Below are 28,000 nucleotides of genomic sequence, written 5' to 3' on the forward strand. Positions count from 1 at the left end.
CCGTTCAAAAGCAAAGCCCAGAGCTGTCAATTGTGATCGAACGGTCAACCATGCATGTGTTGGACTATAGATATAGGCACTGTAATGCCGCCTCGGGCTACTATTATTGTGACGATCATCGGCGCCGTCTCATCCGTAAACGGAGTGCCACAGTAGAGCTGTTGGTCCATGGCTAGTGACGTCGGCAGTCGCCATCTCATCCACAATTTTGCCCACCCATTGAGTTTCCATGGGCACGGATTTCCCCAGCCATAACAACAATACAAGTATGTAGTGGTATTACCTTACACACCTTGCTCGACATATATAAGTTCAGACCTTTGTTACTCATGATTGAAGATTTGCATGGTCACAAGGGGTACTAGTACAAACTGTGGAGGATACTCGTAATTGCGGTTGGAAAGTGAAGTAAGCAGTAAGGGAAAGTATCCAAATTCCTGAGTCCTAGCCTGTAAGAACTAAGAACAGACTTCTCATGGTTAACTACTTGATAAGTGTCTCTGTTGTAAATGTTTCCAGGGGTTAATGGAGTACTCTGTAAGGTTTCTCAAACGGTGGGACGGTCTTCATTTGTTGTGTAGAAAATCGGTTACCTAACATGATGGGGAAGCCGAGCGCATTACCTCATTCGACTCACCGAACTGCGACTCATGCACTTGTTTCATGCTTTGGCGGGACTTATGTAAGGATTGCATATCTCGTTCAAAAAATGCAAATCACGTGTTACTATGCAGACATGGCAGCCTGAGGCAAAAGAAAAAGAAAAATGGCTGGGCATACCCGGCTCACTCACTTGTTTTTAGGTGTTGCTGCCCGTTCGAGCCTAGCGCAGATATATGCTGATTTTTCTCCTCACCTGACTGACCACCTTTACTACCTTCTACGAAATCCCTTCCCTTTCAACTCCCTTTCTATTCTTTCTTCATCTCTTCTGCACCGTTTCTCATCCCCCACTCTTTTCTGCAGCAAAGTCGGCAACTCTGTAATATCCGCCTTTGCATCTTTTTTGTTGCGCTCAGCTCTTCGCTTTTTTTTTAGGTCGTACTCTGTACACGTACTCGTTCGCGAGTTGCAAGGCCCTGGACAGCATCGCTTGGCTGTGCTCCAGCTGTAGGCGGAAGGCCCCCCTGGTCACCAGAGTACGCTCGTGGAGTCTGTAGTGACACGACCAGAAGTCCGCTTAGGAAATCACTTTTCCATCATATTTGGGAGGCCACGACCCTGCAGGTTGCTGATATTCCTCTCTTAAGCATCACCGCCACCTTAGCTGCGCTGGATCTCCCAGTAGTAACAGCTCATTGGGAACTTGGTACTATCCGGTCGCGTTTACCATATACTTGAAAAGCGATAGTCTAAACAGAAACCTGTTGCGTGTATCCTGTTCTCCCCGTACTGGATTCGAGTCAACACCCAAAAATCTCGTCCACCATGTCGTCTGCTGTAGCAGAACTGGATAACTACCTCCAGTCTATGCTGGCACTCAAGCCCCCGGGTGTCTCAGGCTCTAAGATCAACAGTATTACATCGCTTTGCACGGCAAACGTTCAGGTATTACTTTCCACTTCCGCCATTATCATCAAAACGCTTCATCAATAGAATCTCATGCTAATTCATGGTTCTTCTCTTGTCACAGAATGAATCCGTTCTCATCCAGAAGATCTATACACACTTCAAGAAGGCACCAGGAACACACAAATTGGGCGTACTCTATGTCGTAGACTCTGTAACTCGACAATGGGTAGAAGCAGCGCGCAAGGCAGGACAGCCATCCGGTAGTGCTGCTCCCGATGGTACTTTCGCCGCTGGTGTCAACAGAGTGACCGAATTACTACCTGTCCTCATGACGGACATCATAAACAACGCTCCTGAAGATCAAAAGGTACGCTCTAGATGCAATACGCATATTATATCATCAAACATTCACAGTGGCCGCGGGCAAGCATATGGCCGATAGGAAGCCGGGGTTTGCTTTGAAGAAACCCTTGGTGGTGGCCTGCTTTAAGAGTTGATATCCGTATCTCCTGCTGTATAGCCCAAGCTGCCATGCATAGTATTCGTGGCCGCTGTGCTCCCTTCCCCCCTCTCTGCCTCGTTTTTCTCTTCTATCGTTGTCTGGTGACGAATAGTCCAACTTACGTATACGTCCGCCTCTCCTTACAGGAAAAAATCAAGAAACTGGTCGACATTTGGGAACGGGGCTATACTTTCCCTGCTCCCATGCTTGCCTCGTTCAAGGAGAAGTTAAACGCACCCCCATCACAAAGTAAGCAATATTATCCCCTCCAGCTGATGCTTCCTTGTATCTCGGCGTGGTCAAGCCGAGCGGCCCTCTAGAACCGCCTGTCTTCACTTGACTCGGAAAATTGTCCTGGTATAGTCTCTAATCGTTCTTCTTTTATCTGCTGTCTAGATGTGGAATCCACTACCCCGGAAGGCTCGCCAGCACCCAACTACATGCCGCTGGGAGGTCAACAGCAGCCGCTTAACGGTGTGCCTTCGACCACTTCTGCTCAACAGGCGCCAGACACCTCCAGTATTCTAAAGGCCCTGGCCGACATGGCCAAGCAGAACACAACCGCCCCCGCAGCCCCGGCCGTGGCGGCACAGACTAACCCTCTTAATGCTCTGACCCAGCAAAGCACGGTTCCGCAGCCCGCGTCATCATCCGTAGACCAGGCTTCACAGGGCCCGAATGGACAGGCTGGTGTAAACCCGTATGCTGCTGGAAGCATGGCGACCCCGTTCGCGGGATTGAGTAGCGTTGCTCAAAACCCGGCATTGGTGCCGCCGCCGCCGCAGACCCAGAGCCAGAACCACACCCCCAACCCGTTGGCAGCAGCGCAAAACCCACTGGCCGCGCTACTGCCGCAGGCGACTGCAGCTCCGGCTCAGCCGACTGCCCCGATCGGGCCTGATGCACTGCAGCAGCAGCTCCAGCTCCTGCAATTGCTGGCTGCCCAAGGCATTCCTCAAGAGCAGTGGGCCACAGCCCTGCAGATTCTCAGCCTGTCCAATGCCGCCGGTATGGGTGGAATGACCGCCGGTCAGGCTCCTCCGCCTTTCAATCTGCCCGGTCAGCCCGTTGCCAACGCTTGGGGCGCTCGGCCCGACTCCCAGTCACGTGAATTTGACCGGGACCGTGAGCGTGATCGCGATTACATGCGCTCCCCTCCTGGTCAGTACCGCCGCCGTTCTCGCTCCCCCGGTTGGGACAGACGTCGTGAAGCCTCCCCTCCTCGTCGTCGTGACAGCCCTGTCTATGGTGAGTACCATGGCGACTCCCCGGGACGTCGTGGTGGAGACCCGCGCGGTCGCAGAGGAAATGAGTATCGCCAGCGCAGCCCTCCTGGACGCCGTCGTCGCACTCCTTCTCCTCCTCGCAAGGATCCTACCCTGCCTCCCCCAGGCCCCAAGTTCATCGAGTGGGATTACTCCATTGGCCAAGGGAACATTAAAGGTTGGTTTCTGCCCATACTTATCTTATCCCCTTCCAGAAGCCAATCAGGCAAAAACAAAGTTCGTGATTGCTAACTGGCCGTTGTATAGTCCTGAGTCGTACTCTTTTCGTCGGTGGTGTTACGTACGTTTTTTCTCCCATACGCTCAAGTAACTACTGGACTATGTATTAACATACGCTTAGGTCTTCCGAGGCGCATCTCCGCTCTCTCTTTAGCAAGTTTGGCATCGTCCAGACGTGCATCGTCAACATTGACAAGCGTCATGCTTTCATCAAGATGATCAGCCGTCAGGATGCCGTCATGGCACGGGATGGCATGGAATCCTACAAGTCCGGTGACATGCAGCTCAGGGTAAGCTCTCAACTTTTTTCCCGTCATGTTCTTTCTCAGCTAACTCATATCATAGACTCGATGGGGTGTGGGATTCGGTCCTCGTGACTGCAGCGATTACCAAACAGGCATCAGTGTGATTCCGATTGAAAGACTAACGGAGGCTGATCGGAAATGGATGCTCACCGCCGAATATGGCGGCACTGGCGGAAGGACCATCGAGTCCGGAATGGTCGTCGAGGAGCCCGACATTGAGATTGGCGCTGGTGTATCCTCCAAAGGTTTGTTAGCACCAAGTCTATTTAAAGCTTGTTTTTTGTTTACCATGAAGCTAATGATCTGCAACAGCTATCAGCAGAAGGATTGCTACCGACACTGGCGGCAAGCGTGGACCTGTCTCTTCCCGCACGCAGCAGGACCGATTCCGTCGGCCGGAGCGCGATGGACCTGCCAACGGGATGGGCATGGGTGGCTCGGTGGAGCGCGAGATACCTAATGCCAACAATGTCGGTGTCCCGCCTGCAGTGCCTGGCTTCGGCTTCTCATTCCCCGGCATGCCCATGTTCCCTCCCGGCTTTATGATGGGAGGAGCACAAGCTGGATCTGGCGGTGCGGCACAGCCGCCTCCTCCAGGCCAAGGAAGCAATTAGCTATGAAGCATGCTATTCCAACGACGATTAGCCCCTGCTCTCCATCATCTCGTTCTTCCCTTGTTTTGATACCACTATTTTCTCTTCGTCTCTTCTTCCCATTTGTCTCTCTATCTCTTTTCTCCTACTTTCTACTCTGCAACGTTCTCATGTAAATCTGTTTCCGCACACCCCCAAAAATAATCGGCGTTGGCGCTTTCGTATTCATTGTTCAGCGGAAGGCATACGCTTTATGAGTGGGCGTTCTCAAGGCGGGTCAAGAGCACGGCATCTCCCATGTGGCTCCACAATGTATCCCCCCTATGTCTTTGTTGCTTCAATTCTTCGCATAAACAGACGTCTCGACACACAGCGCTTGTTGGAGAAGTGAGTGGACCGAAGTTCGCTGGCTCGAACACTTACTGAACCATTCAGCGTCTAAGTTTACCTGATCTGTTTTTCTTCTACCTTTTTTTTTTTTTTTTTGCTTCTTGTCTTCTCTATCTACCTGTATTCGCAACCCGCTCATCTCTACCCGGGAAAGGGTGGCTCTTGTGATGTGATGTATTACATTTTCCATGTTTTCCTCCTTGCGCTTTTCCTTCTATTAAACGAATTGCTAGTTGGCTGATAACCGCTTCTCGTGTGTCTCTTCTGCACCTGCGTTTCCAACTCTTTTCCTTCTTCGCTTCCTGTGCATAATTGACCTCCCACTTATTTACCTGAATTCATAAGTTCTGAGATCGGATCTATCGCTTTTCTTGTATAATATCGTAGGCATCAACGTTCTTGGGCACTTGGTACGCGCTGCTCGCTGCTTCTGTAGTCATTTGGGAAGCAAAATTACGAGCTAGTATATGATGAATGGTCGCTACGTATTAGATGCTGGGTTCTTATCTTACCCATCCAGTGTCTGCTTGCCCGTAGTCTATAACTCAGCCTTGTAGTAAACTGTGATGCAGGCGCTCCATCTAGACATTGTCTTTTTCCTTTACTATCTTGATTTGAGTATTTCATTGGAAATCTACGAAGGGCCTGCTCGCTATTGAAAACCAGATGCTTCATATTGGTATCATCTCGATATCGTCAGAATAGTACGTGAAAGTGTCTGTTCCCGCCTGTGCAATGGGATTTCTCAGTGCCTGCCCATGCGCGTTGTCGCTTAGGGGTCTGCGTTCTGGTGTCTGATTCGACCCAATCCCCAAGTCCCTATGAAATAAGCGCAGAACCAGCCACTGCCTCCCCAGCCTGACTTCAAGAGTTCAAATTTTCACCAGTGAAAGCACAGTTCATAGAGCACTAGCAGCCTTGAACGACTGCTCAAAGTCGGCAATGATATCATCGATATGCTCAGTACCCACCGAGATGCGGATTCCATCCTCAGTGACTCCAGAGTCAATGCGTTCCTGCACGGTAAGCTGTTCATGAGTCGTGGACCAAGGGTGAATAGCGAGGGTCTTCATATCCCCAACACTGTAGAAGACATGATTAGCAGCCGAAGCTTTCAGATGAGTCCAGCCCCCACCGCAGATGGACTTACTTTGCGAGATTACTGATCAGCTTAAAGCCGTCAACCACTTGACTGCCAGCGGCAGCACCTCCCTTGACCCCAAAAGAAAGAACGCCACCAAAGCCATGCTTGAGATAGCGCTTCGCCGTCTCATGGCTCGGGTGGTCCTCCAATCCTGGGTATGAGACCCAAGAGACGTTTTCATTCTTGCGAAGCCAATTGGCCAGTATTATAGCATTGCTTGCATGTCTCTCGGCACGTAAACTCAAGGTCTCGATGCCGAGGAGAAGCTGTTGCGCAGCAAAAGGGTTCAGAGCTGATCCAAGATCTCTCAATATCTCCACTCGCACCCGAATGGCAAAAGCAAGGGGACCAAAGGTTTCCCAGAACTTCAAGCCATGGTAGCCTTCGGAAGGTTCAACAAATTGTGGGAAGCGTGCTGCATTCTTTCCCCAGTCAAACTTTCCACTGTCAACAACTACACCAGCAACAGTGGTGCCGTGACCTCCAATCCACTTGGTGGCGCTGTGTACAATAATGTCGGCGCCGTGCTCAATGGGACGGCAATAATAGCCGCCGGCGCCGAATGTATTGTCGACCTATATAGCACCCTAATATAAGTTGCAAATCCTCTTGACGAATTTATACGAGGGCCCTAAAATATACACTTACCACTAGGGGCACGCCCTTTTCGTGGGCTACCTTGGCGATGGCTTCGAAATCGGGTACATTATAGCGGGGGTTCCCGATAGTTTCAACGTAAACAGCCTTCGTACGGTCGTCAATGGCTGCAGCTATGGCCTCCGGGCTGTCTCCCTGGACGAACTTGGTTGTAATTCCCAATCGAGGGAATAAAACTTTGAATTGGTTATAAGTGCCACCGTACAGGTTACTGGTGGACACGATATTATCGCCAGCATGGGCAAGGGCAGATATGGCCATGAACTGCGCAGATTGACCCGAAGAGGCGGCGACGGCTGCGACACCACCTTCAAGGGCAGCGATACGTTTCTCGAAGACATCTACAGTGGGCTGTTTATTTCTTCTAGGTTAGTTGATACTAGAACTAGCAATTGATGCAATGCTTATGAGGGGAGTAAAGACTAGACTCACGTTCATAATCCGACTATAGATGTTGCCAAACTCTTTGAGACCAAAGAGTCTGGCGCCATGTGCGGAGTCATTGAAGGTGTAGGACTAACAGAGACCTGATCAGAATCGACTGCACATGATACCAGATCTTGAAGATATTGGCTTACCGTGGTTGCATAAATTGGTACTGCTCGCGAATGGGTCTCAGAATCTGGTTCATGACTTGATAGAGAAATGTCAGGGCGAGGATCTGGTGTGACAGGTCGATGGAGGGGTCGGTATGCACATACCCCGCATGAAGCTGTAAAGTTTCGAAATGGGGCTGCTTAGATTCGGACATGTTGCTGCTATTCAATGGGACGCTATCCTTCAGCTTGTATACTCTCAAGTAAACCAAGGATTAAACAGGGAGGACAATGAGGGGACAAATTGGCTGAGGTGGGAGAAGGTGGGAGAAGTATAATGGGAACAGGTAGTGACATGGAAACGACACATGCTCGCATTGTGGTAGATCTACCGACGACTAAGCAATTGGCGACGACGATGGCGTGATTCGATGGAGCAAGAACAAAGGAGGAAAAGAGAAAAGGCGGTGGAGGCGACGAATCCCAGCCATTTAGTATCTAGTAGTACTCGGTCCTGATCAGATGCGCCATGGTACTAGTAGTCTGGATGGTCCTAAGTTCTGCTCCTGCATGTCTATCTAGTAAATACTAACATGCAATCAATATAGTATCTTGATTTCACATGGAGTACGACTTTGTATAGTGGGATCTCCTATAGTATTTATTAAGAGTGTATACACTCTCACTTGGCTCATCCGGGCGCTAAAAGCGAAAGGCCCACATATTGAACCGGTCGTGCCTGATTTCTCCGCCCCAAAATCTTTCCAACAACTGCATGCAGGCTCAGTCAATCTGCCCTGTGGACATAGCTATCTACTTACTACCTATAGATCGATTCCTGGGAGGGGAAATTGTACCTTGTATATTACTTAAAATTTTATAATATTGGGCCCAGGACGATGATATAAATGGATACATTGTACAAGAATCTTAGTATTTGCGTCATTTTTAACAACACAGCCAACGCGGGGGATCTCCGTCTCCTAGCCCTCATATACACTATACTAGCACTAATCATGGTACGTAGTTGCTGCCTATAAGTCCTTGCAACTAATGGAGGGAATGTGCAATCGGCATCATGTTTTTAGCCCTCAGGGTCCAGGTGGCATCCCTTGGCAGTGTCTAGTTAGTTAGTGCCACTAACTCACTAGGCAGACATCTCAGCCCTGTTTGACACAGTACAAACCAACTTTTTATGTTAGTTTATTATTTTTCCCTCTTACTATTTCTTACTATTTCAAAAAGTATCTTATGAGATCATCGCCTGCTTGGCCTTTTTCACTAGTCACCAATCCTAGCAAGTCGTTGGACCGAGGCACTCGCGGCCAGAGAGGCAGCCCGTCCCGTTCATCCCAGCATTGCAGGCAGATTCACAAGCTCACTGAGTTTCCTCATATTTTAGCTTCGTTATAGCGTCGGGATCTGCGACTGATGCTGCAGGCGCCGCGAATCAAAAAGTTTCAATACGAGATGGCCCTCCGAATAATGACGGTATCGTCTTTCCAGGTAATTCTGCTGTGTACTTAAGTACACTACTTGGCTTGGATGGGCAGGCAGCTCCGAATCTCCCCAGCCCAACTGGCGGTCTGAGAGATTCGTTGGACTCTTGTTACTGCGCCACAAAGTCGCCTAATCAAGATTGAAAAACATAAGTCTTCGGCCTGCATGTGTGTGCGTGCGTGTGTGCATTATCGCTGGTTCTTTCAAACGTTGAAGAAGGGACAGAAATAGCACAAGTCAAGCAAGGTACCTAGAAAGGTCAGTCACTGCCTGTTCGTCAGCCCACTCACACCCACGTCACAGCCTTAAGCGCACACTGGCTTGAGAAATTGAAACAGCGTCCGCCTGTGCAACAGCATGTGACTTGCCATCGTTCAGGTGCTATGCGCTCATAATAGTTCTCTCCGTCCAACGTATATGAAGATCATTCCTGCCCTCCACACCATTCGTTTTTCTAAGCGTCAACTAACCCACATACTACTCAGAAAGAGCTGCAGTGCCGCGCAGACCCAGAGTAGTAGACAGGACATCTACCAGCATCCATCATCAACGCGAGCTCCCCAATATCAATCATGGCTGTGAATTTTCCATGGATCTACCCTGTTCGGGTAATCCAGGCCCTCTTCGGAATAATCGTCCTTGCTTTAACCGCATACTGTTCGTCGAGTCATTCCATCCCATTTCAGAAGTAAATAGCTGACAGATGACAGACATCAGTTGGTTCGTGTATAGTAGCGACTCGCCCAATTTCATGCTTTTCGTGGCGTGCTGGACAGCCTTCCTCGCAACTCCTTATCTTGCCTTGGCGCCGGTGTTCTTCCCCCAGTTTGCGCATCGCATCGTCATCCCAGCTGTCGAAATGATTACCATGATATTCTGGTTCGCAGGATTCATCGCCCTAGCCGTATTCCTCCCACCAACAGAAGCCTGTCACTGGAGCCGTTGCAGTGCGTTACAGGCCGCAGTTGTGTTTGGTGCATTCGAGTGGTATGACTTCCCTCTGATCAAGATTGCCAGCTTCAGCGCTCTGGCAGAAATATTCCGCAGTGTATAGCGGGATCTGAAGGATGTAGTTGATGTGCATTGTTGCTAACATGAATCACGTAGGGTACTATTTCTGGTTACTTCCGTTTTCGCTGTCCTCGGCATCTCGCGTACCCGGTCCAGCTCCAGTACGAAGCCCACCCCTAACGATCATACCCACGTTGGCGTCTAAATGGAGTCGATAGTGACGGTTCCATGATACATTTTCGAAATGAAAGGTAGAGCGACTATTCGGCTAGCAGCGGAGGAAGCCCTGAATCAGCCGGTAGTATGATAATGACGTCATTGTTATGAACAACTACTACGTCGCCAGTGATTCAGGGACAGCGAGGTTGGCGACGGTAATGACAATGATGATTTGGGATACTCGGAAGGATAAAAGGATATGGTTTAAGCAGCTGACTACAGTCGCGCTTTATGTTATCGATCGTTGACTGCTTTGTTCTGGTTTCGGCAGGATACCCATGTGTTACTAGTTACTAGGAGATTTTGGTCGACATATGATACCACTTAGTCCTAGGACCCCTTGAAATGTGTTTCAATAAGCCATAGTATTCTTCGGTTCCTTTAACCTCCAAAAGGCCAAGACTGAAATGCGTTTGGGGATTGATGTGATCTGATGTACAATCTTGAGGAGAGAGCGGCCATGACTGTCAAAGGCAAAGAAAAGTACCACGGAAAAGAGGCCGCGCGACAGGCATAAAAACCAGATATGCCGCCGTGATAGCTTACTGGATGAATGGGTTGAGGGTTCTCCATCTATTAGCAAATCAGCTTTGCTTACATTCGATCCACTGAAAAAAACCCACAAGCACGTCGAAAAAGTGATAAGCTTTTTAGTGAACTACAGCGTGTCACTTTGTACTGTCATTGAATCATTGAGACACTATCAGCGGATGACAGGGATTGGCATTCGCACGGATGATTCAGTTGTTGGATCATGCAATTGATCAATGAAATCATGAGTAAGAACGGATCATAATAGAGATAGATGCAGATGAAAAATCTATCTACGTGATCATCTGGATACACGATGCTGGTACATTAGATAGATACGAAAATTGAAAGACCAAAGAACAGATGAGGGAAAGCCGTCTTGAACGAGCAGCTCCATAGAATGTTTCGAAGCTTCGACAAAATTATCTAGTCTCCGGCAAATGTGCCAATGAACTATTCGGGATCCGAGGGAGACTGGGACGGGTCCGTGGTTCGACTTGCTGCACCGCGAATATCCGTCCGCTCAACGTTCCAGAAAGAAATTCAGGAAAGGGAAAATTCTGCAACGGAGTAGGGCTGGCCGACTACTCGGATCTCGCCGATTGGCTTTGGAACTATTTTAGCAGACGTGTCCCCGGGCTCTAGTAAATGAGGAGAAGTTGGGAAGGAAAAAGAAGGTGAGTGGTGGATAATGATAGTCCATTGGTTAGTGGAGTTGACAACCGTTTAAGCTGGAGAGCGCATCAGGCCGGGTACAGATTTTTTTTTTTTGTATATCCATGTTGGAATCCAAGGTAGGCTCAAGAAGGCGGCAGTAACAACCAACCACCTCTCAATTGCCTTTTAGGATTACTATCCTGCCGAGATATCGTTAGTATGAATTTTTCTTGCCACCACGCGACGTCGTGAGAGGAGCAGGCGTGTTAAAAGTTTCCGACTTACGAGAGAAAAACTCTGTCTCCGCCCAAGGAAGGCCTATCTCGCGACCCACCATCCAGCACCGTCGCTGCTGGGCCAGCTGGAACACGCACTCATTCGCCGAACCTTTTCCAAGTTTCCAGAATTGCCCGCTGTCGATGGAGAAGGAATCCACGTTGAGGAGGTTTTAGTGCGTACAAGTGGCACGCACAATCCATAGTAGCAGCCTCTTGCTAGACTCCAGAGAGGTATGTAACTACCCCATTATTGTGTAGGAGACAAGTCAACCCAATTGAAGAAGGAAAGCACAAGACAACCCGATAAGACATTGCGGGAGAGCATGGCCATGACCAACGTGCATGATTTCAATAAACTCAATAAACTCGTGGTCTTGTCTGGGGGAAAAGCAGACTTCGACCCAAAGGAGAATGTCTGCGCGAGGTTGCATCCGGCGGTGCTCAACCCCCATTCCCACCCCCTCATCTTGACTGTTCCTTTTACCTAAAGATTTTCAGTCTTGGAACATAATTCGATTAGATTCACTATCATCATCATTCGTTGCCTCTCTTATCAGCGGGCAAAGATGGCCAGTTGACAAGGCACCATACATAATCTCTCGACGTGCATATGCATCCCCAGCCGTGTTGGTCGTACCTTAAAATCGCAGGTGGATGCGATTCATCTCTAGCGGATTTCGGAGAGGCGACACGCAGAACCCGCTTATAAGGAGGAGCTCGACGACTGGACGGTTCCGAGTTTTGGTGACTCAATCGAACCGTGTTCCCGGTGGAGACGGTCCTGGCGGCGAGCTTCCTTTTTCCTTCTTTTTCGCGATTTTGACTTTTGTGACTTCTCTTCCGTCACTATCATACACACTGTACGTCTGACGCTCTAACCTTGAGGATATCAGCATCCTCAAATTTTGGGGCCGTTGAGGGTCTAACATGGCCTTCGGGAACAAGGTCAAATCCACGTCTGCCGAGGGGGAAAAGGGCAAGATGGCGCCTGAAGAGACTGTCCAGGTTCAGCCCACGAACCCTTCGTCCGACTTGAACGACATCGACTGTGAGAAACATGGCGCCAGTCGCGAGTCGAATCCCATGCCCGATCTCAAGCGAAAGCTGAGAAGTCGCCATCTTCAGATGATTGCCATTGGTGAGTCCTGTTGGCTGTCTTGGGGGTCATTTCCCTTTCTGCTTCTGCCACAAGACAGGCGGCCATTCCGGAAAGTGACAACCTGCTCATTCAATTCCTAGGTGGTACCATCGGCACCGGTCTGTTCATTGGTAGTGGTACTGCTGTTGCCAATGGAGGTCCTGTTGGTGCCCTCATCGCCTACATCTTCGTCGGTACGATCGTCTACTCTGTTATGACCTCTCTGGGTGAAATTGCGACCTATATTCCGATTCCTGGAGCGTTCACGGCCTACGCTGCTCGTCTGGTGGACCCCAGTCTTGGCTTCGCTATGGGGTGGATCTATTGGTTTTCCTGGGCTAGTACATTTGCACTCGAGTTAACGGCAACCGGTCTGATCATTCAATTTTGGGACGACTCCATCAATATCGCTATCTTTATCGCCATCTTTTGGGTTCTGATCACCCTATTGAACTTCCTGCCTGTCAGCTTTTACGGTGAATTGGAGTTTTGGCTTTCAAGCGTCAAAGTCATCACCGTTGTTGGGTTCATGATCTTCGCCATCTGCATTGACGCCGGCGTCGGTGACGAAGGGTATCTCGGATTTCGCTATTGGGTTCACCCGGGTCCCTTTGCTCCTTATTCAGGTGTCCACCCTGACTCGACGGCAAAGTTCGTCGGTTTTTGGTCTGTCCTTATCCAGGCTGGCTTCTCGTATCAGGGAACAGAACTGGTCGGTATCGCAGCCGCTGAGACAGAAAACCCTCGCAAAACGGTGCCTGCGGCTATTCGCAAGACCTTCTATCGCATTCTGTTCTTCTTCGTCCTGACCATCTTCTTCATCGGTCTTCTGGTGCCCTACACCAACGAGAACCTCCTGACCGATGGAAACGATGCCAACTCGTCGCCTTTTGTCATTGCGGCCAGGCTTGCTGGAGTCAAGGTTCTGCCTCACATTATTAACGGAGTCCTGCTTACTGTGGTGCTCTCTGCCGCCAATTCGAACGTTTACAGTGGCAGTCGTATCTTGATTGGTTTGGCTCAAGAAGGTTTTGCCCCGCGCTGGTTCAAGAAGACTTCCAAGAAGGGTGTGCCATACTATAGCGTTGCCTTTACAGCAGCCTTCGGTCTTCTCGGTTTCATGAACGTCTCCAATGCTGGTAGCACTGTGTTCAACTGGCTCGTCAACATCGCCGGTGTCGCAGGCTTCATCACTTGGGCATCGTTGAACGGCTGCCATCTTGCTTTCATGCGCGCCTTGAAGGCTCGCGACATCTCCCGCGACACCCTTCCATACAAAGCTATCTGGCAGCCCTACTATTCCTGGTACGGGCTGTTTTTCAACGTTCTCATCATCATCACGCAAGGTTTCACCTCCTTTATTACCAGCTTTAGCGTCACGGATTTCTTCATCGATTACATCAGTCTGATTCTCTTCGTCGTGCTCTATGTTGGACACAAGATCTACTTCCGGACATCTTTTGTCCATCCTCTTGAGGCCGATATTGATACGGGCCGCCAGGAGTTTGAGAACGAAACGTGGGAAACGGAGGCTCCCGCCACCAAGTGGCACCAGAAGCTTGCACGCTCATTCCTGGGCTGAGAGGATCACGACCCTCTGGGCATCTCAGTACAGGCCCGTGGTCAACAACACTTGTGCTTCTTCTTTTTTATTGTCTTGTTTTTAATCCTCCCATATTCACGCCATACCTGTCTTCGGTTGACAGAAAGAGAGAGATTCCTATTACTTCTACATTTGAACCCTTTGGTTAATACATATGGCGCTTAGAAATTGGGTTTCACGCATATACGCATCTGCTGAGACAGCTGTTGCTTGTCGGTATATAAAAGAAAAGAGAGAAAGAGAGCGAGAAAGCGAGACGGACCTGCATGAGTTGATGATGAATGAGGGTCGAATGGGTGTCTTACTCTTTTTATGAGGGGCTTTTGTCTATATCTTTTGGGTTCATGGGTTGAGCCCCTCCTGTACAGTATACATGTTGGGATGTCAGCATTGGCATGGAGTTTGGTAAATGGTTTCTACTGTCGAACGTCTCGTTCGAACTGACTGTGGTCTAACTTTTCTGGAATCGAAAGTTTGCAAATAATCGACGTACTCTTGTTCTGCAGTGTAACTACGACTACATGTTGAATGGTTCGTAGCTTTATTCTCCATATACATGCGGCTACTCTGCAGTCGTAGTACTAGCCGCCGTTGAGCAGATAATTTATACTAGTGAGTAAATGGTTAGTGGCGGTGATTCGGTCAGGGTTAGATACTGCGCAGTGCCAAAAAAAGTAGGACTATTGTAGGGTTCAATCTAGTATTGTTGATCAGCAAGAGCTGTCAAGCTACAAGAGTGTATATACGTCACGAAAGTTTACGGGATTATTTCAGAGAAAATAGAGACCAGTCGGCGCTGTATCCCCGAATCTTCACATGGAACCTACGCCTACACGTGATGGACCAGGAGGCGAACATGAGCCAAGGCCGGATCAGAGGATCTTCTTAACTTGCGTTGTCGGAGGCATCGGTTAAGCCAAAAAGCAAGCATGTGAGAAGGTCAATGTGTCGGCTGGTTGTTGAATATCACAAGACTCGGGTCCGATCATCTGTACAACATTAGTCCACGATTTATACCTCCTAGCTTGTGGAATATCGACTGGCATGTAACAAATTTGTGTATTAAATGCAGGCAGACGTCAATTGAGGGGCGCCGGCATCTGCGGGTTGATTCATGGGGCGTGGGGAGAGACTAGTAGTTGAGTAAGTAATTAATAGGAGTTCAATTAGTCGGTTTTTACTTCTTAGGGGGACTTATGCAGTGCTGTACAAATTATTATTAGTTTTATTACTAGATTATTTATTTTCTTTTTATTTATAGGTTCGACGATGTGAGTGTACTTTGCTTGTACTACTTTTTTATTTAAAGGAACTCCGTACGGTACTTGGGGAGTGTCTGCCCGCATTTTTCTTTTTCGGGGTCCGGAGATATTATACAGCATCGAGTGCGTGCTACTGGGGGAAAGGATCGCCTGCCAGCAAGGTCGGCTACTAGATAGTTATTGACTAGTAAGTATGATATGATTGTCTATCGCAGAACCGAGGTATGGGGTCAACGGGCGGGAAGAGACACCAATTTCGAGCGAAATGCAAACGTGGAGGATTAACCCAAAGAAGCATATGTTCCATCAAATTGAAGATAGATACTTATGCCTGGTACTGGAAATGAAACGGGGAGGCTTCCCCAACAGGGCAAGTGCCGAGGTTCTGCGGACTTGGGGGGGAGGAGGGTTTGGACGTCGCGTGGCGGGAACACGAGCGCTGGCCAGTCAGAGGCCGCCATTTGCGCGCATTCCGTCTCGGAGACCAACAAAAAAAGTAAGGGAAGGAAGGTTCAACTGGATCCCTCCCTTTCCCAACTTGGCACTTCATGCCTCAGGTAGGCAAGTTGCCCTGTTACTACCACCAGCAACTACGAAGTACTAGTAGTGCTCCAAGTGCTCATTCTTCTCTCTTGTCTCGTTGCTGTCCTTGTCCGGCAGTGCCTTTATAGTCTCTCCTTTCAAATTTTGGGATTGATCTCCTCTTCCACTGTCGCCCCTCACCCTCACCGTCGCCTCCGGTCTCTTGTTTCCCTCCTCTTCCGTACTTATCCTGATCCTACCAAACTACTCTCGCCACCTCCATCCGTCGTTCCTAGACAACTCTTCCTGGGAGTTGGGTTCGCTGTCATTGTTCTCTTTTACTAATAGATTTGTAAGTTGATCTTTGTTATCTGTCTCAATCACACTTGCCTTTGTGTTTGTAATACTAACCTTCTCGTCTTCATCAGCTGTAAATTACACCTGTCGCTATGCTATTCTCTCAACAACCTCTCCATGTTACTCGCGCAGATGAGTTGCGACAAAGCCCTCCCAAGGGCACTCCCTACTCGGTTGCCTTGCCTGGGACAGAGAAGCCGGGTCGGAGTAAGGTTTATCGTGCCTGGAATGCGACTGAGGGCGTCCTGAAGTCGCTGGATCCTCAAGTATGCTTGCCTTCCCATGACTTCCGGCGATCAGCAATCGTACCACAATATGCCTTTCCCTGCTGGATATGGGTCTGACTATCTTCACAAATCATTTCTAGATCCTTACTGCACACGATATCTTCGAGTCCACTGCAAACCGATTGCCGAAGAACCACTGCCTAGGTTGGCGTCCGTACAATCCCACGACCAAGACCTATGGTCCATATCAATGGTTGGATTATCAGACAGTACAAAAGCGACGGGCTGCGTTCGGCGCAGGTCTAGTGGAACTACATCACAAGCACGAGTGCAGCCGTCCTGGCCAGTATGGTATTGGTCTGTGGTGTCAGAACCGCCCCGAGTGGCAGATAACTGGTATGCGATCTTGTTACTTCTAGCGTGCGCAACACTAATTCTGGTCGGTTTAGACTTGGCGTGCATGTCGCAAAGCCTGTATTCGGTCTCCATCTACGATGTCCTTGCCCCAGATGCGACAGAATATATCATCAACCACGCGGAGTTGGCCTGCGTTGTGACCTCGCTGCCGCACATTCCGGCCCTGCTCAGGCTGAAGCCCCAATTGCCTAACCTCAAGATCATTGTCAGCTTGGACCCCCTGGACGGCGGTGAAGAGGCTGGTCACTCGAAGCGTGCTTTGCTTGAGTCAATGGCTGCCGGGCAAGATGTCTCCATCTACACCATAGGCCAGGTTGAAGAGTTGGGTGCTTCGGTTGACCGTCCCTGCAAACCTCCAGCCCCCTCTGACACCATTACCATCAACTATACGTCTGGTACTACCGGCCCTCCGAAGGGTGTAGTCCTCGCACATGAGAATGCCGTCGCATCCGCTTCAGGTGCGCTCATTAACAGCATACAAAAAGCAGGCGACACCATTATATCGTATCTGCCGTTGGCTCACATCTATGCTCGGATGTCTGAGCATGCGGCCTTTTGGGCAGGAGCCCGGATTGGGTACTTCCACGGAAACATCTTAGAGCTCGTTGACGATCTCAAGATGCTCAAGCCAACCGGATTCATATCTGTTCCGCGCCTCTACACACGATTCGGAAATGCCATCCGCGCCTCGACTGTTGAGGCTCCTGGCTTTAGAGGTGCACTGTCGAGGCACATCGTGGCCACAAAGACTGCAAACTTAAAGAACCCTGACCTCAGCAAAGCCACAGGGAAGCATGCCTTGTATGATCGGATCTGGGCGAAGAAGGTCGCAGCTGCCATCGGGCTGGACCGTTCTAGAATGCTGGCTTCCGGATCGGCGCCTCTGGACCCTTCACTCCACCAATTCCTCCGAGTTGCTCTTGGTGTCGACGTTGTTCAGGGCTATGGTTTGACTGAGACTTATGCCATGGCATGTGTACAGTCCCTCGCGGACTTGACCGCCGGCCACTGTGGTGGGCTGATTCCTTCTACCGAGGCTTGCTTGGTGTCTCTACCGGATATGGAGTATTCCGTTGATGACAAGCCGTACCCTCGGGGAGAACTCATGTTGCGCGGTGCGAACGTTTTCCGCGAGTATTTCAAGGACCCTGAGGAAACAGCCAAAGCAGTGACCGAGGATGGATGGTTCCGGACCGGTGATGTCTGCAAGATTGATGAGATGGGCCGTATCGTCATCATTGACCGCCGGAAGAATGTTCTGAAGCTGGCACAGGGAGAGTATATCTCTCCGGAACGGCTCGAGGGTGTCTATATGTCGGAAATGGGCTACTTGGCCCAGGGCTATGTCCATGGTGATAGTGTCCAGACGTTCCTGGTGGCTATCTTTGGAGTCCAGCCCGATACCTTCGCTGTATTTGCCAGCAAGGTGCTTGGCCGCACCATTGAGGCTACAGACATCGAGGGCATCAAATCGGTTCTTAACGACACCAAGATCCGTAAAGCTGTATTGAGAGACCTCAGTCGGATTGCCAAGAAGCACAAGCTTGCAGGATATGAGAGAATCAAGAACTGCGCACTGATGATTGACCCGTTCACCATCGAGAACAACCTGCTTACGCCGACGTAAGTAATCACCTCTCCACGTTCCACTTATGGTTATATATACTAATCCGCAATCCTATCAATTAGGCTGAAGCTGAAGCGTCCGCCCACCACAAAGAAGTATCGTCAGGTCTTGGACGATCTCTATGCCGAGGCATTGGCTGAAGAGTCTGCCCCCAAGGCTAAGCTATGAGGGATGGCGCTTTCTTCGCCCATGTGCATTTGTTTTACCACCGGCAGTGTGACATCATCTGTTGGGAACCCCTCCAGACTACATTGTACATATAACCAACTGCCCTCTTGTTTCATGCATATGCTGTCCATATTGTTTTCATTTTGAGGGGCAGGTCCTCGGGGTTGTCCAGGGCGAGAACAGAAGCCACACGCCCAGCCTCGGCCGTGGTTAGGAGTACATATTATATACTATTATTTTTAACATTCTTCGCGGTATATAGGCACTTTGGCTGTCTAGATTAAGCCAGATATATAGTAGATAGCGGCATAAAGCGTAAGTGCTACCCAAAGCTTCAAATATCTAGCATGAAACATTTAGATATTAAATGATACATTAGTGAAATGCATGAATATTCCCAGCTCTAATTTGTACAAAATGACCAAGAATTACTATTAGTTGATGTTGCAAGCTACAGTAAAGGTGGCGCCGTGACTTCACCGTTAGCCGGCCGGCGCTTGGCACTGGCGCTGCCGTTGAGATCATCCATCGGAATAGCTTCACCTCCACCGTCCACCAACAACCTCCGCATTTCTCTGCGGACACTCCCACCATTCAAAACCCATACTGCATTGACCAGCTGCACACATTAGAGTAGCATTCGTCGCCCATCATGCATCTGTCTCTTTTCTCCCTCTTCTCCCTGCTCTCTGCCTCAACACTAGCAACCGCAGCATCCGCCGCCCGTCATCTCACCATCACCATCCCTCCCTCGACCATCCTCCCCAACCCAAACGTCCTCCCAGCCAATACCCACGCGACTCTCACAACCTTCACAAAGAACACAAATGACAACCACCACTTCACTGCACCCCTCTCCCGCTCCGCAACCTTCGACTTCCACCACCTCCCCGCCTCCTCGAAGCCCGAATCCTACCTCCTCGACATCCGCTCCCCGGAGTATGTGTTCGCTCCCCTTCGCGTCGACGTCGCTGCCGATGGCTCTGTCTTGGGTATCTGGGAGACCTTTCGCGGGAACCCGTGGGATAACCGCGGCACGGAGAAGTTCGTCTTCGATGCGAGTGCTCCCCGCGGTGGTAACAGTGGAGCTGAAGAAGCTGTAATGGTTGAGGCGAAGGTTCTGGCCCGGAGAGGCTTTTATGAGGAGAGGTCGAAGTGTATGTTTTCTCTCCCTAGAACTTCCCTCTTAGGTCTTGTTGTGAGCTATAATGGACGAGGACCATGCGTGCGCAGTGGTGTCTGTTCATTGAGTGAATTACTTGGAAGTCATCGAGCGCACGCGCGTAGCCTTCGGACCTTGCTTTTCCATCTCCACGGAACCGGTTTGCTGACTGTGATCGATATCATTGATATAGTCTCCCCCCTGGCTTTGTTTAAGAACCCCATGATCCTGATGGCTTTGGTGGCTCTCGGTTTCACCTTTGGAATGCCCAAGTTGATGGAGAACAGTATGTGCTGTCCAGAGTCACTAGACTCCACTCCTCTTGTCTTCCCTCTCTCTCGCTACATCTTATCTTGTGAACTAGCTCCCTTGCTAACATACACACTTATCAGTGGACCCCGAAATGCGCGCCGAATTCGAGAAGCAGTCTCGCTCTTCTCCCATCGGAGGCGCAACCAGAAGTGCTATGGCTGGTGGCGGGGCTCCCGGGAACTTCGACCTGGCTGGCTGGATGGCCGGTGCTACTCCTAGACCCGGTGCGTCTGGTGTGGAAGCTGCGGCTGCGGTTGAGGGAGCGGCTGCTACGACGGGCCGGGAGGGCGGTGGTGCGTCGCGGAGAAGAGGTTGAAGCGTTGTATGATTACAGTATCGTGTGGGGGTTCAGAGGATGGTATGGTATGCGTGTATATGGATCGCGGTGTGCGCTCTATGGATAGATATCGATGTGTCCATGTATAATAAGCTCCTCGATGGCCCTGTTCCCGAAAGACTCGGCGGGATGAGATTAGAGTTAAAACTAATGGTCTGATTATCGATCAGCTACAGAACGATAGCTCCTTTCATGCATCTTCATAACACATTAGGCTATGGGAAAGTAATACTATCTACATAGAAGACGATGACAATCCGAAAGTAAGCAAGCAAACAAGCAAGCCAGAAGCAACAGAAGAAACCCCAACAGAGAACAAGAGTAGTCAACAACTGCTAACCTCCCAATTGCTCATAACTCATCAATCGCCCCTTCCGGCGTAGCTCACCACACACGACAACACCCCTAGAAATCACCCCCAAAGTCATCACCACCGAAATCCCCTCCATCAAAACCACCACCACCATAATCACCCGGAGGAGGACCATCAAAGTCATGTCCAAGATCCTCAACAGCATCCGCCAACAAAAACCCACCTAGCAGACCACCCCCCACACCTAACGCCGCAGCCCCCGCAGTTCCCATCCCATTGTGTCGCCGCTGCGGCGCCTGCTGCTGTGCATAATAGCCACCCTGTGCCGGATACGAAGGATAACCATACCCGGCCTGCTGTGGAGGAGGATAGCCACCATAACCAGCCTGAGGATACCCATAGGCTGCTTGCTGCGGTGGCCGACTATAACCCATACCACCAGCGCTGCTGCTGCTACCGCCAGAGTGTCTCCCCATTAATTTGCCCAAGAAGCCTCTGCTCCGCTCCTGTTTCGGCGCAGGTGACGTTGATGGTCCCTGGGGGGACTGCACGCGGGAAGAGGAGTTCTCGGCATAGTAATCGGACGCAGCGCCAGATTGGGCCTGTGCTGGTGGTATCGGACTTCTGCGACGAGCCTGGGCTTCTTCTTCAGCTTGTAGCTGAGCTGCTAAGCGGGCATCGCTCTCTAATGTAGAATCCGGCTGGCTGTTGTACGGATTTCTTGAGCCCAAAGGTTTCTTGTCGCCGCCGCCGGCCGCTGAACTAGGTCGGTCACCAGGACCAGAGGCATCGTATGAGGGCGGTGGCCCGCTGGGTGGTCTCTGCGAGTCTTCCTGGTAGGTTGGACCCTCGGGACGTTCCCATTGTGATCTGCCGGTGCGTAGATCTACAAAGAACCTTTGACACTGGGCGTTAGTTTCTTTCAGCTTACAGGATACACATGTATCCGCAACTGGGGTATGATGGCGGAGATGTGAAATAAGGTCTTACCATTGTTTATATCGGTCGTCGAACTGGGCTTTCCATCCTTCAGGTACTGAAGGTGGTGGGGGCCCGGAGGGAGGAGCAAATGACATCTGTGGTGGTGTGACGATCAGATATGCGAAGATGGGGGCCGGGAATGGATCGGCTAAGGCTTGAGCACTGCCAAGACAGTTGAAGTAGCAAGTTTATGATGGCCGAAGAGCTGGGATTCGAGAGAGAGATATATGTAGTACCGACTACAATCTAAGGTACGGATATCGAAGTAAAGCCCACCCAGCAATGCCCCGTGGCGCTGCTCAGCCACGTGATGTAATTGGGCGGCACACCGTTGACATCATTCATCATAGCGGAATGACTTTCCTGCCGCAGGAGTTATGATAGGATCAGCCCTCTCCCAACCGATTTCGCCAGGCTCCAGACTAAATACCGTCAAGGTCTCGGATGTTAGCATCGATAGCACTGCTGGGCGGCCACCAGAAGTCTTCCTCGAGTGCCTCTTCTACCTCCTGTAGGGCCGTTTGAAATCCAGCAAAGTGGATAACATTCGAGCCGGACCTCCATTCCGTATTTTCAACTGAATCGACGACTCCAATATTCGGTGGCATAGAACCTGGTGGTGATACAACATGGTGCAACCTGCGCTTGTATATATCGGGTACATCGCTAGCGGGATCGACGGCATCTGTCTTGGCATATGCAAGAGGCTCTTTAAGCCCATCTCGTGTTCTCTTGTTCTGATTGCGCCTCCGATTCCGAATATGTGCCAGCTTAATCTGCGCCTTAACATCCTGCTGGGACGCTGTATCTAGCCCGATCCTGCAATCCGGGGGCGGGCCATCGAGTTGCCGTAGCTGCACCTCTTCCTTCAGTCGGGTTTGTGCAATTTCATGCTCAGGGGTGTTTTCCGGACGAGCCCAGGCTGCAAAGGGGCCATCATAATATGGTCCTTGTCCAACTCCGTATGTTGGGTGCCTGATGAGCTTCCCTGACTCTAGAAGTTCCGCGCCCGCCTTAATCCCTGATTCGGGATTAGATACTTGCCCATCTGGACACATCTGCAGTTGGGGTTGTAATGAAGGCTTGAATTCCATAGTAATGCCCTCATTGCTTGTAAACGGGCCGGGGGATAGAAGATGGACACCCCCAGCAGCATCGCCGACCAGCAGGTTGGACTTATCTTTGGAAAAGGCACCGCACATAATTTCCTCGTCAAATTTGGCCGTATCCTGGACGAGCACATCTTCCGGGGCTCTAAGGATATCCCATCTCTTCAAGACGCCGTCAGAGGACCCAGTGTAGAATTCGTCAATCCTATCTCCCCATAGAGACAAACGAACGCCAACATCAGCTTGTTCCCTGCTGATTGTTTCATCTATCTGATTCAAAGGCTCTCCGTGTTGGAGCTTGTGAAGAATTCGGTCTGGGCGCCGATGGTCCCAAACATAGGTAATTCCATCAGTGCAGCTGGCTGTCACGTAACCTGGGTTCATAGGGCAAATATGGGCGTCGTTGATATCTAGCGCCGGACACTCAAACTCCATGGTGCAGACTTTTGATGATAAGGGCTGATACATTCGGACTAAGGATCTGGTATCCTTGTAGGCCTTGTTGACAGGGCCATGACCTATCGATGTTGCTGCTGCAAAGATTGGCAAGGTGGGGTGCCATTTAATGTCAAACATGTTCTGAGAGTTTGGGGAAAATTGCATAGGTGATATTGATGCCTCGCCTACTCGCCACCCTGCCAACAGACCTGTCTGCAGTGTACCATCACCCTTTTCGCACAACCCGGCAAGCAGAATGTTTCCGGTTTCCTTAATGGTCCCCCATGCTAAAGAAGTAGGTACCAGTTCTCTGTCCTTTCTGGATCGCGCCCTAGGTAGCTCTAGGAGAGTGTGGGTTGACTCTGCTAATGACCAAAGTCCTATTGAACGAGTGCCTGTTGCGAGCAAATTCCGCTCATAAAGGGAGCGAGCCATAACTTCCACCTTAGAGTCATGCTGAAGAGTCTTGCGGCACGAGATATCTCGACCGGAAGCATTCCATATCTTCACTGTATTATCGTAGCTAGCAGTAAAGAGTGCATCTTCCCACCATTCGATGGAAGTAACGCTCATCCAGAGACGAGGGTCATGGAGAGTCCGGCTTGCGGCGGTCCTCCCTGGGGGCCGAAAAACATAGTGGTCTGGTAATTCAGTCAACTCATTGTTGACAATGTCACCAACAACTAGATTATTATTTCGGTTATATTCCATATTATGCTCGTCGCATTGTGCTGTCGCGCCGGCAGCAAATTTTGTGCCATCAGGTGCCCAAGCCAGGACAATCACATCATTCGAGGCATCTTTCCAAGTTTTCGCAAGCTTAAACCCTTTGTTGGTATTTGAGTGAAGCTGTCGTTTTACACGAAGCCCTAGCTCACGGCGCTGCAAGATTTTATTCAAAGACCCGCTTATCTCTGCGCATCGAGACCCCGATGCAGTAGCCTCTATGACACAGGGGTTGGAAGGAAGGCAGCCTCTTTTTGCATCAGCAATAAAGGCGTCTATCTCAGTAGGTCCACGTCGGCTGAGCACCAGAGCGGAGGCTAGAACCCTGGACAACTCCCAGAGCTGAATCCCAGAGAAGAGCAATGGACTATCTTGAGACGTGTCCTGGACTAACCCCAGAATTTTCCCTACCAGGCGTCTGGCTTGCCGTTTTTGCTTGTCTTTTGAGTTAGATGCCATCGCTTCTCGAAGCCATTTATGACTATCATCTATTCCATCGATTTCCTCGGTAGAGATGATCTGCGAAAGCTCACATACCCACCTAATCTTCTTCGAGGCCCTCTGCGAGATATCACAAATATGAGCAGCCTGGATAAGCTGGTCCGAAAGCGCGGTGTCCATCTCGTCGTGTCGCTGAAAGCCGCAAAAGCAAAACAAGTCCATGATGGCTGCCATTTCGGTTCTGTCAAAGTCAATATGGAGAATCTCATCCGCCAGAGGCGGCTTGTTCTGATACTTCAAGGCGTACTCTCCTGGGCTACGCAATGATGAATAGCAAGCACGACCCGATAACCTCAAATCATCTAAACTTTTAAGCGGCGACTTGATAATCTGGACATGAGGTGAAGAATAGATGACACGAGCCTTTTCAATTCGATCACGAATACATGACGAAGTATTTGGTTGAGCTGCAATGCTAGAGAACCTGGAACGTCGGGATGTGGTAGGAGACGGCCTGGCAGGGCTTTCGCTGACATCTTCATCGGAGCCGAAACCCAAATAGTTGGTCTTGTCGTAATAGTTGTTTGGCCCAGTCCTTGCACGCCGAGAGCGCCGGTTACTCGACATCTCACGCCCATCTCCTGGTGACGATGCAGTATCCGGCCTATCCTGTTCGGAAAAGTACAAGGGGTCCGGTGTTTGCGGTGTGCTGGATGTGACGCGGTTCTCGCCAGTGATCGCTGGTGATGATCTAGGTTCAAAGCGCGTCTTAGGCGTCTTAGGCGGCCTACCGCGCTTCTTGACGCTTTCCCGAATATCTTCCCCGGTCCTAGAGCATTCTCCTGGGGCAGTATGTTGATCGCCGCGACTTGCCGCTGGGGACCCTCGTGTTTGGTGGGAGGAGTTTCTTATAAACTGTGAAAGGAGGAACTGAGCTTCCTCAATAACAGAAAGTTCTTCGGATTCCTCCGGCGTGTGTATACGGGACATTGTGCGCGGATAACTTGTCTCCCACTAGGTATCCCAAACCAAGACAACTGAGCTTGCCGGCGCATGTCGACCAATAGCTCAGTGAATGAGTGCCAGCACTGGAAGTGAATCAGACTGAGAGGTGATTTCGAGGAGGGTCTGCTGTAGCGCTAATATAAAAGCTCAAGTCAGCGCCGGTGAATGGCTTTAATTTAACTCAAATTGGATTTTTGACAGCCTGGCGGGGAATAAACACTATATGAGGGGAAGAATTAGAACTCTACCTAATATGAATACATAAGTCCAGCAAGGGTTCACACAGCTTCGAATAGTCATCACTCGTCCAGACCTCACTTGGGCCTCGCCTGAGCCTCAATGTTGAGGGCAGCAGCAGAACAATACAATATATCCTTCGCGTCGACTGCGACGCGCGAACGCGCTGGATAAAGTGCTCTATATTCTTGTAAAAGGCAGGCGGTCGGGTCTCATGGATCAGGCGCACTAGGGCCAATCATATGTAATCGAGCCGCGGCTCCTTATCGAGTACGTAGTACTGGTAACTAGTACTTAGCTTCATGCCAAGCTAGTAGAAGTCTCCAAGTAGTACTCCGTAGTGTGTTCTATTTTCCTCTACTGGTGCTACTCTTTAGCGCCTTTACACGGTTGACGGAACTTTTCACTGAAAGAGGTGTCTACAGCCACTACGGCGGGATGCCATGATCACCTATACATCATCACCGAATCAATCCTTTGGTGCGATAGCAAAAGGATCAGGCCCAATCAGAGAAAGGCTTAGTACTATATGAATGCAAGCCTAAATATATCAATTTTTAGGATCGCCCAAGAAACAGTCATCGTGCCGAATTTGAATAAGAGAACATATATGTACAGAATATATTCAGATTAAAGACAGAAATACAGGGGCCCAAAGGTACACGATGAGGGGATCAATCAGGAGGTCTTTCTGGGCCCAAATAATATTAATGATTTGGCAAGGGTGCTTTAAAAGGTTTCTTCCAAATCACATGTTTCACTTGGAAATTGCCCGGTTCCTCTTTCGAAGAGAGACCATAAGGTCATAAAGAACATCCTTGAACCCAAACAAGAACGCTGCAGTAATGGCGCTCTGTGTGACCTTTGGCCCAATGCCTGTCATGTGATGTTAGCATAAGTTTGCATGGCTCCCTCATTGTCAGTACTATACCTCTGTAAAGGCCCACAAAACCCTCTTCCTTGACGATTCTCTTCAGGCTCCCGTTCAGACTCTCCTTAGGACCATCTTTACTAGCAACATGCATGCGACTCTTCACCGTAATATAGGGATAGGTGATCGAAGTTGCCAGTATCTTACCAAGCGCCCCAAGATAGAACGCATCCTTTGGCGTCATACGCCTACGACGCTCCACAATATTCTTCAGCTGCTCAAAAATTGTGTACTGTAGAATCGGGTTAATAACCAGAATGAGGGCTGGCAAAACACCAGCAAAGAGAGCCTTGGGCCCCTCTTGCCGGAGCAAGTCTAACAATGTACTAATTGTAGATGCCCGCGACTTCTTGGGGGGAGTCCCTGGCAATGTTTCTTGCTCCGACTCAGACTTGCGGGCTGTCATTCTAGTGTTTACAACCCATATAGGGTTTGTGATCAGGACCGTCGCACTCCCGGCGATAGCGCCCGCGATCATTGACTCCGCCGTCGTGAGCTTCTTTGAGGACCGCCCCGCCCGCGCAGCCGCCTTTTCGAAAGCCGAACGCGTCCATTCGTACCAATAGTAGTAGACGAAGTTCGTGACGCTGATGCCAAAGAGCGCAGATTCAAGACCGGAATAGAGCCCAGAAACCCCCTCTCGTTGAATGATGCGGCGTATTGCGTCGTACGTCGTGGAATGGGCACGCTTGGACTCGACTTGCGCTCTCGTGGAAAGGGTTATCAGGGGATAACTACAACATATGGAATGTCAACGCTGATTTCATTAACAGGAGGTGTTGCCGCACGTCAAGAGCATTGACAGTATACCGCCTCCAGCGCCCGCCAATGCATGTGCCATGTTGTCACTTTGCTGGACCGCAGCAGACACTGCAACGGCCTTCTTTTGCCCTTCAATGTTAGACTGAGACATGATCGATAACGCGGTGATTTTCTTTGTCTATCGGAATAGGTGCGTCAAGAAAGCGGATCGATATTATACTATGATGGTGCACGCGAATCGGGTATCGGTACCTCGGATCCTTATAGATGGGTTACGGATTGCTTTGACAAGTGAGTGTGAAAAAGACGGCAGATGGAGAACTAGTGATATTTCAGTAATTCTGCCCGAGAAGGTCGCAAGGAATGACTGCAAGAAAGGAGGAAAGGGGTAGATATGTAGGCCTTGGGACGAATGGGGTAGGGACTATGTCGATGTCGGGTGCGAGAAAGGCTCGGCTCTGGATTGGGGGTGATGGTTTACATGACGTTTACCGAAGCCTGTGCCTCGGCTGATGGGTGACCCTCATCAGCTGATCGGATCAACGCTCATGCCATATGAAATTTGGCTAACTTCCTGAGGCTTTT

General features: G+C 50.1%; 9 protein-coding genes across 9 annotated transcripts; 6 read left to right on the top strand and 3 right to left on the bottom strand.

Annotated features, from left to right (window-relative positions):
• The first annotated feature begins 1,271 nt into the window (after positions 1 to 1,271).
• BO87DRAFT_202952 (Nrd1 complex RNA-binding subunit) lies at positions 1,272 to 4,596 on the top strand. The gene is made up of 8 exons (XM_025618561.1): positions 1,272 to 1,548; positions 1,634 to 1,879; positions 2,161 to 2,263; positions 2,411 to 3,457; positions 3,547 to 3,580; positions 3,641 to 3,809; positions 3,865 to 4,069; positions 4,137 to 4,596. The coding sequence occupies exons 1-8, from the start codon at positions 1,429 to 1,431 to the stop codon at positions 4,436 to 4,438; spliced, it is 2,226 nt and encodes a 741-aa protein (XP_025474327.1). The 5' UTR covers positions 1,272 to 1,428; the 3' UTR covers positions 4,439 to 4,596.
• An 852-nt stretch (positions 4,597 to 5,448) lies between these two features.
• BO87DRAFT_381023 (O-acetylhomoserine aminocarboxypropyltransferase/cysteine synthase family protein) lies at positions 5,449 to 7,608 on the bottom strand. Its single transcript, XM_025624429.1, has 6 exons — positions 7,310 to 7,608; positions 7,187 to 7,241; positions 7,041 to 7,124; positions 6,600 to 6,959; positions 5,958 to 6,526; positions 5,449 to 5,890 (listed from the first exon to the last, which is right to left on the bottom strand). The coding sequence occupies exons 1-6, from the start codon at positions 7,357 to 7,359 to the stop codon at positions 5,707 to 5,709; spliced, it is 1,302 nt and encodes a 433-aa protein (XP_025474328.1). The 5' UTR covers positions 7,360 to 7,608; the 3' UTR covers positions 5,449 to 5,706.
• Positions 7,609 to 8,771: 1,163 nt separating this feature from the next.
• BO87DRAFT_203045 (MARVEL domain-containing protein) lies at positions 8,772 to 10,058 on the top strand. The gene is made up of 4 exons (XM_025618562.1): positions 8,772 to 8,902; positions 9,134 to 9,301; positions 9,355 to 9,631; positions 9,752 to 10,058. Exons 2-4 carry the CDS (start codon positions 9,217 to 9,219, stop codon positions 9,858 to 9,860), a joined length of 471 nt encoding a protein of 156 aa, XP_025474329.1. The 5' UTR covers positions 8,772 to 8,902; positions 9,134 to 9,216; the 3' UTR covers positions 9,861 to 10,058.
• Positions 10,059 to 11,363: 1,305 nt separating this feature from the next.
• BO87DRAFT_381028 (uncharacterized protein) lies at positions 11,364 to 11,983 on the top strand. The gene has a single exon (XM_025624430.1). The coding sequence runs from the start codon at positions 11,664 to 11,666 to the stop codon at positions 11,826 to 11,828; it is 165 nt and encodes a 54-aa protein (XP_025474330.1). The 5' UTR covers positions 11,364 to 11,663; the 3' UTR covers positions 11,829 to 11,983.
• A 284-nt stretch (positions 11,984 to 12,267) lies between these two features.
• On the top strand, positions 12,268 to 14,060 carry BO87DRAFT_391528 (putative arginine transporter; the record flags this gene model as incomplete). The annotated part of the gene is made up of 2 exons (XM_025624968.1): positions 12,268 to 12,478; positions 12,580 to 14,060. 2 exons carry the CDS (start codon positions 12,268 to 12,270, stop codon positions 14,058 to 14,060), a joined length of 1,692 nt encoding a protein of 563 aa, XP_025474331.1.
• A 2,254-nt stretch (positions 14,061 to 16,314) lies between these two features.
• BO87DRAFT_321192 (putative AMP-binding enzyme) lies at positions 16,315 to 18,661 on the top strand (the record flags this gene model as incomplete). The annotated part of the gene is made up of 4 exons (XM_025619921.1): positions 16,315 to 16,488; positions 16,590 to 16,845; positions 16,899 to 18,489; positions 18,556 to 18,661. The coding sequence occupies 4 exons, from the start codon at positions 16,315 to 16,317 to the stop codon at positions 18,659 to 18,661; spliced, it is 2,127 nt and encodes a 708-aa protein (XP_025474332.1).
• A 652-nt stretch (positions 18,662 to 19,313) lies between these two features.
• BO87DRAFT_401867 (uncharacterized protein) lies at positions 19,314 to 21,012 on the top strand (the record flags this gene model as incomplete). The annotated part of the gene is made up of 4 exons (XM_025625639.1): positions 19,314 to 19,818; positions 20,017 to 20,109; positions 20,216 to 20,368; positions 20,882 to 21,012. The coding sequence occupies 4 exons, from the start codon at positions 19,314 to 19,316 to the stop codon at positions 21,010 to 21,012; spliced, it is 882 nt and encodes a 293-aa protein (XP_025474333.1).
• A 790-nt stretch (positions 21,013 to 21,802) lies between these two features.
• On the bottom strand, positions 21,803 to 25,764 carry BO87DRAFT_203276 (WD repeat protein). Its single transcript, XM_025618563.1, has 2 exons — positions 25,734 to 25,764; positions 21,803 to 25,608 (listed from the first exon to the last, which is right to left on the bottom strand). The coding sequence occupies exon 2, from the start codon at positions 25,468 to 25,470 to the stop codon at positions 22,189 to 22,191; it is 3,282 nt and encodes a 1,093-aa protein (XP_025474334.1). The 5' UTR covers positions 25,471 to 25,608; positions 25,734 to 25,764; the 3' UTR covers positions 21,803 to 22,188.
• Positions 25,765 to 26,290: 526 nt separating this feature from the next.
• On the bottom strand, positions 26,291 to 28,000 carry pmp47 (putative peroxisomal membrane protein Pmp47). Its single transcript, XM_025624431.1, has 3 exons — positions 27,442 to 28,000; positions 26,654 to 27,387; positions 26,291 to 26,598 (listed from the first exon to the last, which is right to left on the bottom strand). Exons 1-3 carry the CDS (start codon positions 27,564 to 27,566, stop codon positions 26,480 to 26,482), a joined length of 978 nt encoding a protein of 325 aa, XP_025474335.1. The 5' UTR covers positions 27,567 to 28,000; the 3' UTR covers positions 26,291 to 26,479.

The sequence above is a fragment of the Aspergillus neoniger genome, assembly GCF_003184625.1.
Source record: "Aspergillus neoniger CBS 115656 unplaced genomic scaffold BO87scaffold_58, whole genome shotgun sequence".
Lineage (NCBI taxonomy): Eukaryota > Fungi > Ascomycota > Eurotiomycetes > Eurotiales > Aspergillaceae > Aspergillus > Aspergillus neoniger.

What these genes read in the sequence shown, in the direction of transcription:
- BO87DRAFT_202952 (XM_025618561.1), top strand. Translation starts at nt 1,429, where the DNA reads ATGTCGTCTGCTGTAGCAGAACTGGATAACTACCTCCAGTCTATGCTG. An exon ending in ACGCTCCTGAAGATCAAAAG is followed by an intron (nt 1,880 to 2,160) that starts GTACGCTCTAGA and finishes CTCTCCTTACAG; the next exon opens with GAAAAAATCAAGAAACTGGT. An exon ending in TGGCCAAGGGAACATTAAAG is followed by an intron (nt 3,458 to 3,546) that starts GTTGGTTTCTGC and finishes GCCGTTGTATAG; the next exon opens with TCCTGAGTCGTACTCTTTTC.
- BO87DRAFT_381023 (XM_025624429.1), bottom strand. Translation starts at nt 7,359, where the DNA reads ATGTCCGAATCTAAGCAGCCCCATTTCGAAACTTTACAGCTTCATGCG. An exon ending in ACTTTACAGCTTCATGCGGG is followed by an intron (nt 7,242 to 7,309) that starts GTATGTGCATAC and finishes TTCTCTATCAAG; the next exon opens with TCATGAACCAGATTCTGAGA. An exon ending in AAAAGGGCGTGCCCCTAGTG is followed by an intron (nt 6,527 to 6,599) that starts GTAAGTGTATAT and finishes GGTGCTATATAG; the next exon opens with GTCGACAATACATTCGGCGC.
- BO87DRAFT_203045 (XM_025618562.1), top strand. Translation starts at nt 9,217, where the DNA reads ATGGCTGTGAATTTTCCATGGATCTACCCTGTTCGGGTAATCCAGGCC. An exon ending in CCTTGCTTTAACCGCATACT is followed by an intron (nt 9,302 to 9,354) that starts GTTCGTCGAGTC and finishes GACAGATGACAG; the next exon opens with ACATCAGTTGGTTCGTGTAT. An exon ending in GTGTTTGGTGCATTCGAGTG is followed by an intron (nt 9,632 to 9,751) that starts GTATGACTTCCC and finishes TGAATCACGTAG; the next exon opens with GGTACTATTTCTGGTTACTT.
- BO87DRAFT_381028 (XM_025624430.1), top strand. Translation starts at nt 11,664, where the DNA reads ATGGCCATGACCAACGTGCATGATTTCAATAAACTCAATAAACTCGTG.
- BO87DRAFT_203276 (XM_025618563.1), bottom strand. Translation starts at nt 25,470, where the DNA reads ATGTCCCGTATACACACGCCGGAGGAATCCGAAGAACTTTCTGTTATT.
- pmp47 (XM_025624431.1), bottom strand. Translation starts at nt 27,566, where the DNA reads ATGTCTCAGTCTAACATTGAAGGGCAAAAGAAGGCCGTTGCAGTGTCT. An exon ending in ATACTGTCAATGCTCTTGAC is followed by an intron (nt 27,388 to 27,441) that starts GTGCGGCAACAC and finishes CATATGTTGTAG; the next exon opens with TTATCCCCTGATAACCCTTT. An exon ending in TTTTGTGGGCCTTTACAGAG is followed by an intron (nt 26,599 to 26,653) that starts GTATAGTACTGA and finishes ATCACATGACAG; the next exon opens with GCATTGGGCCAAAGGTCACA.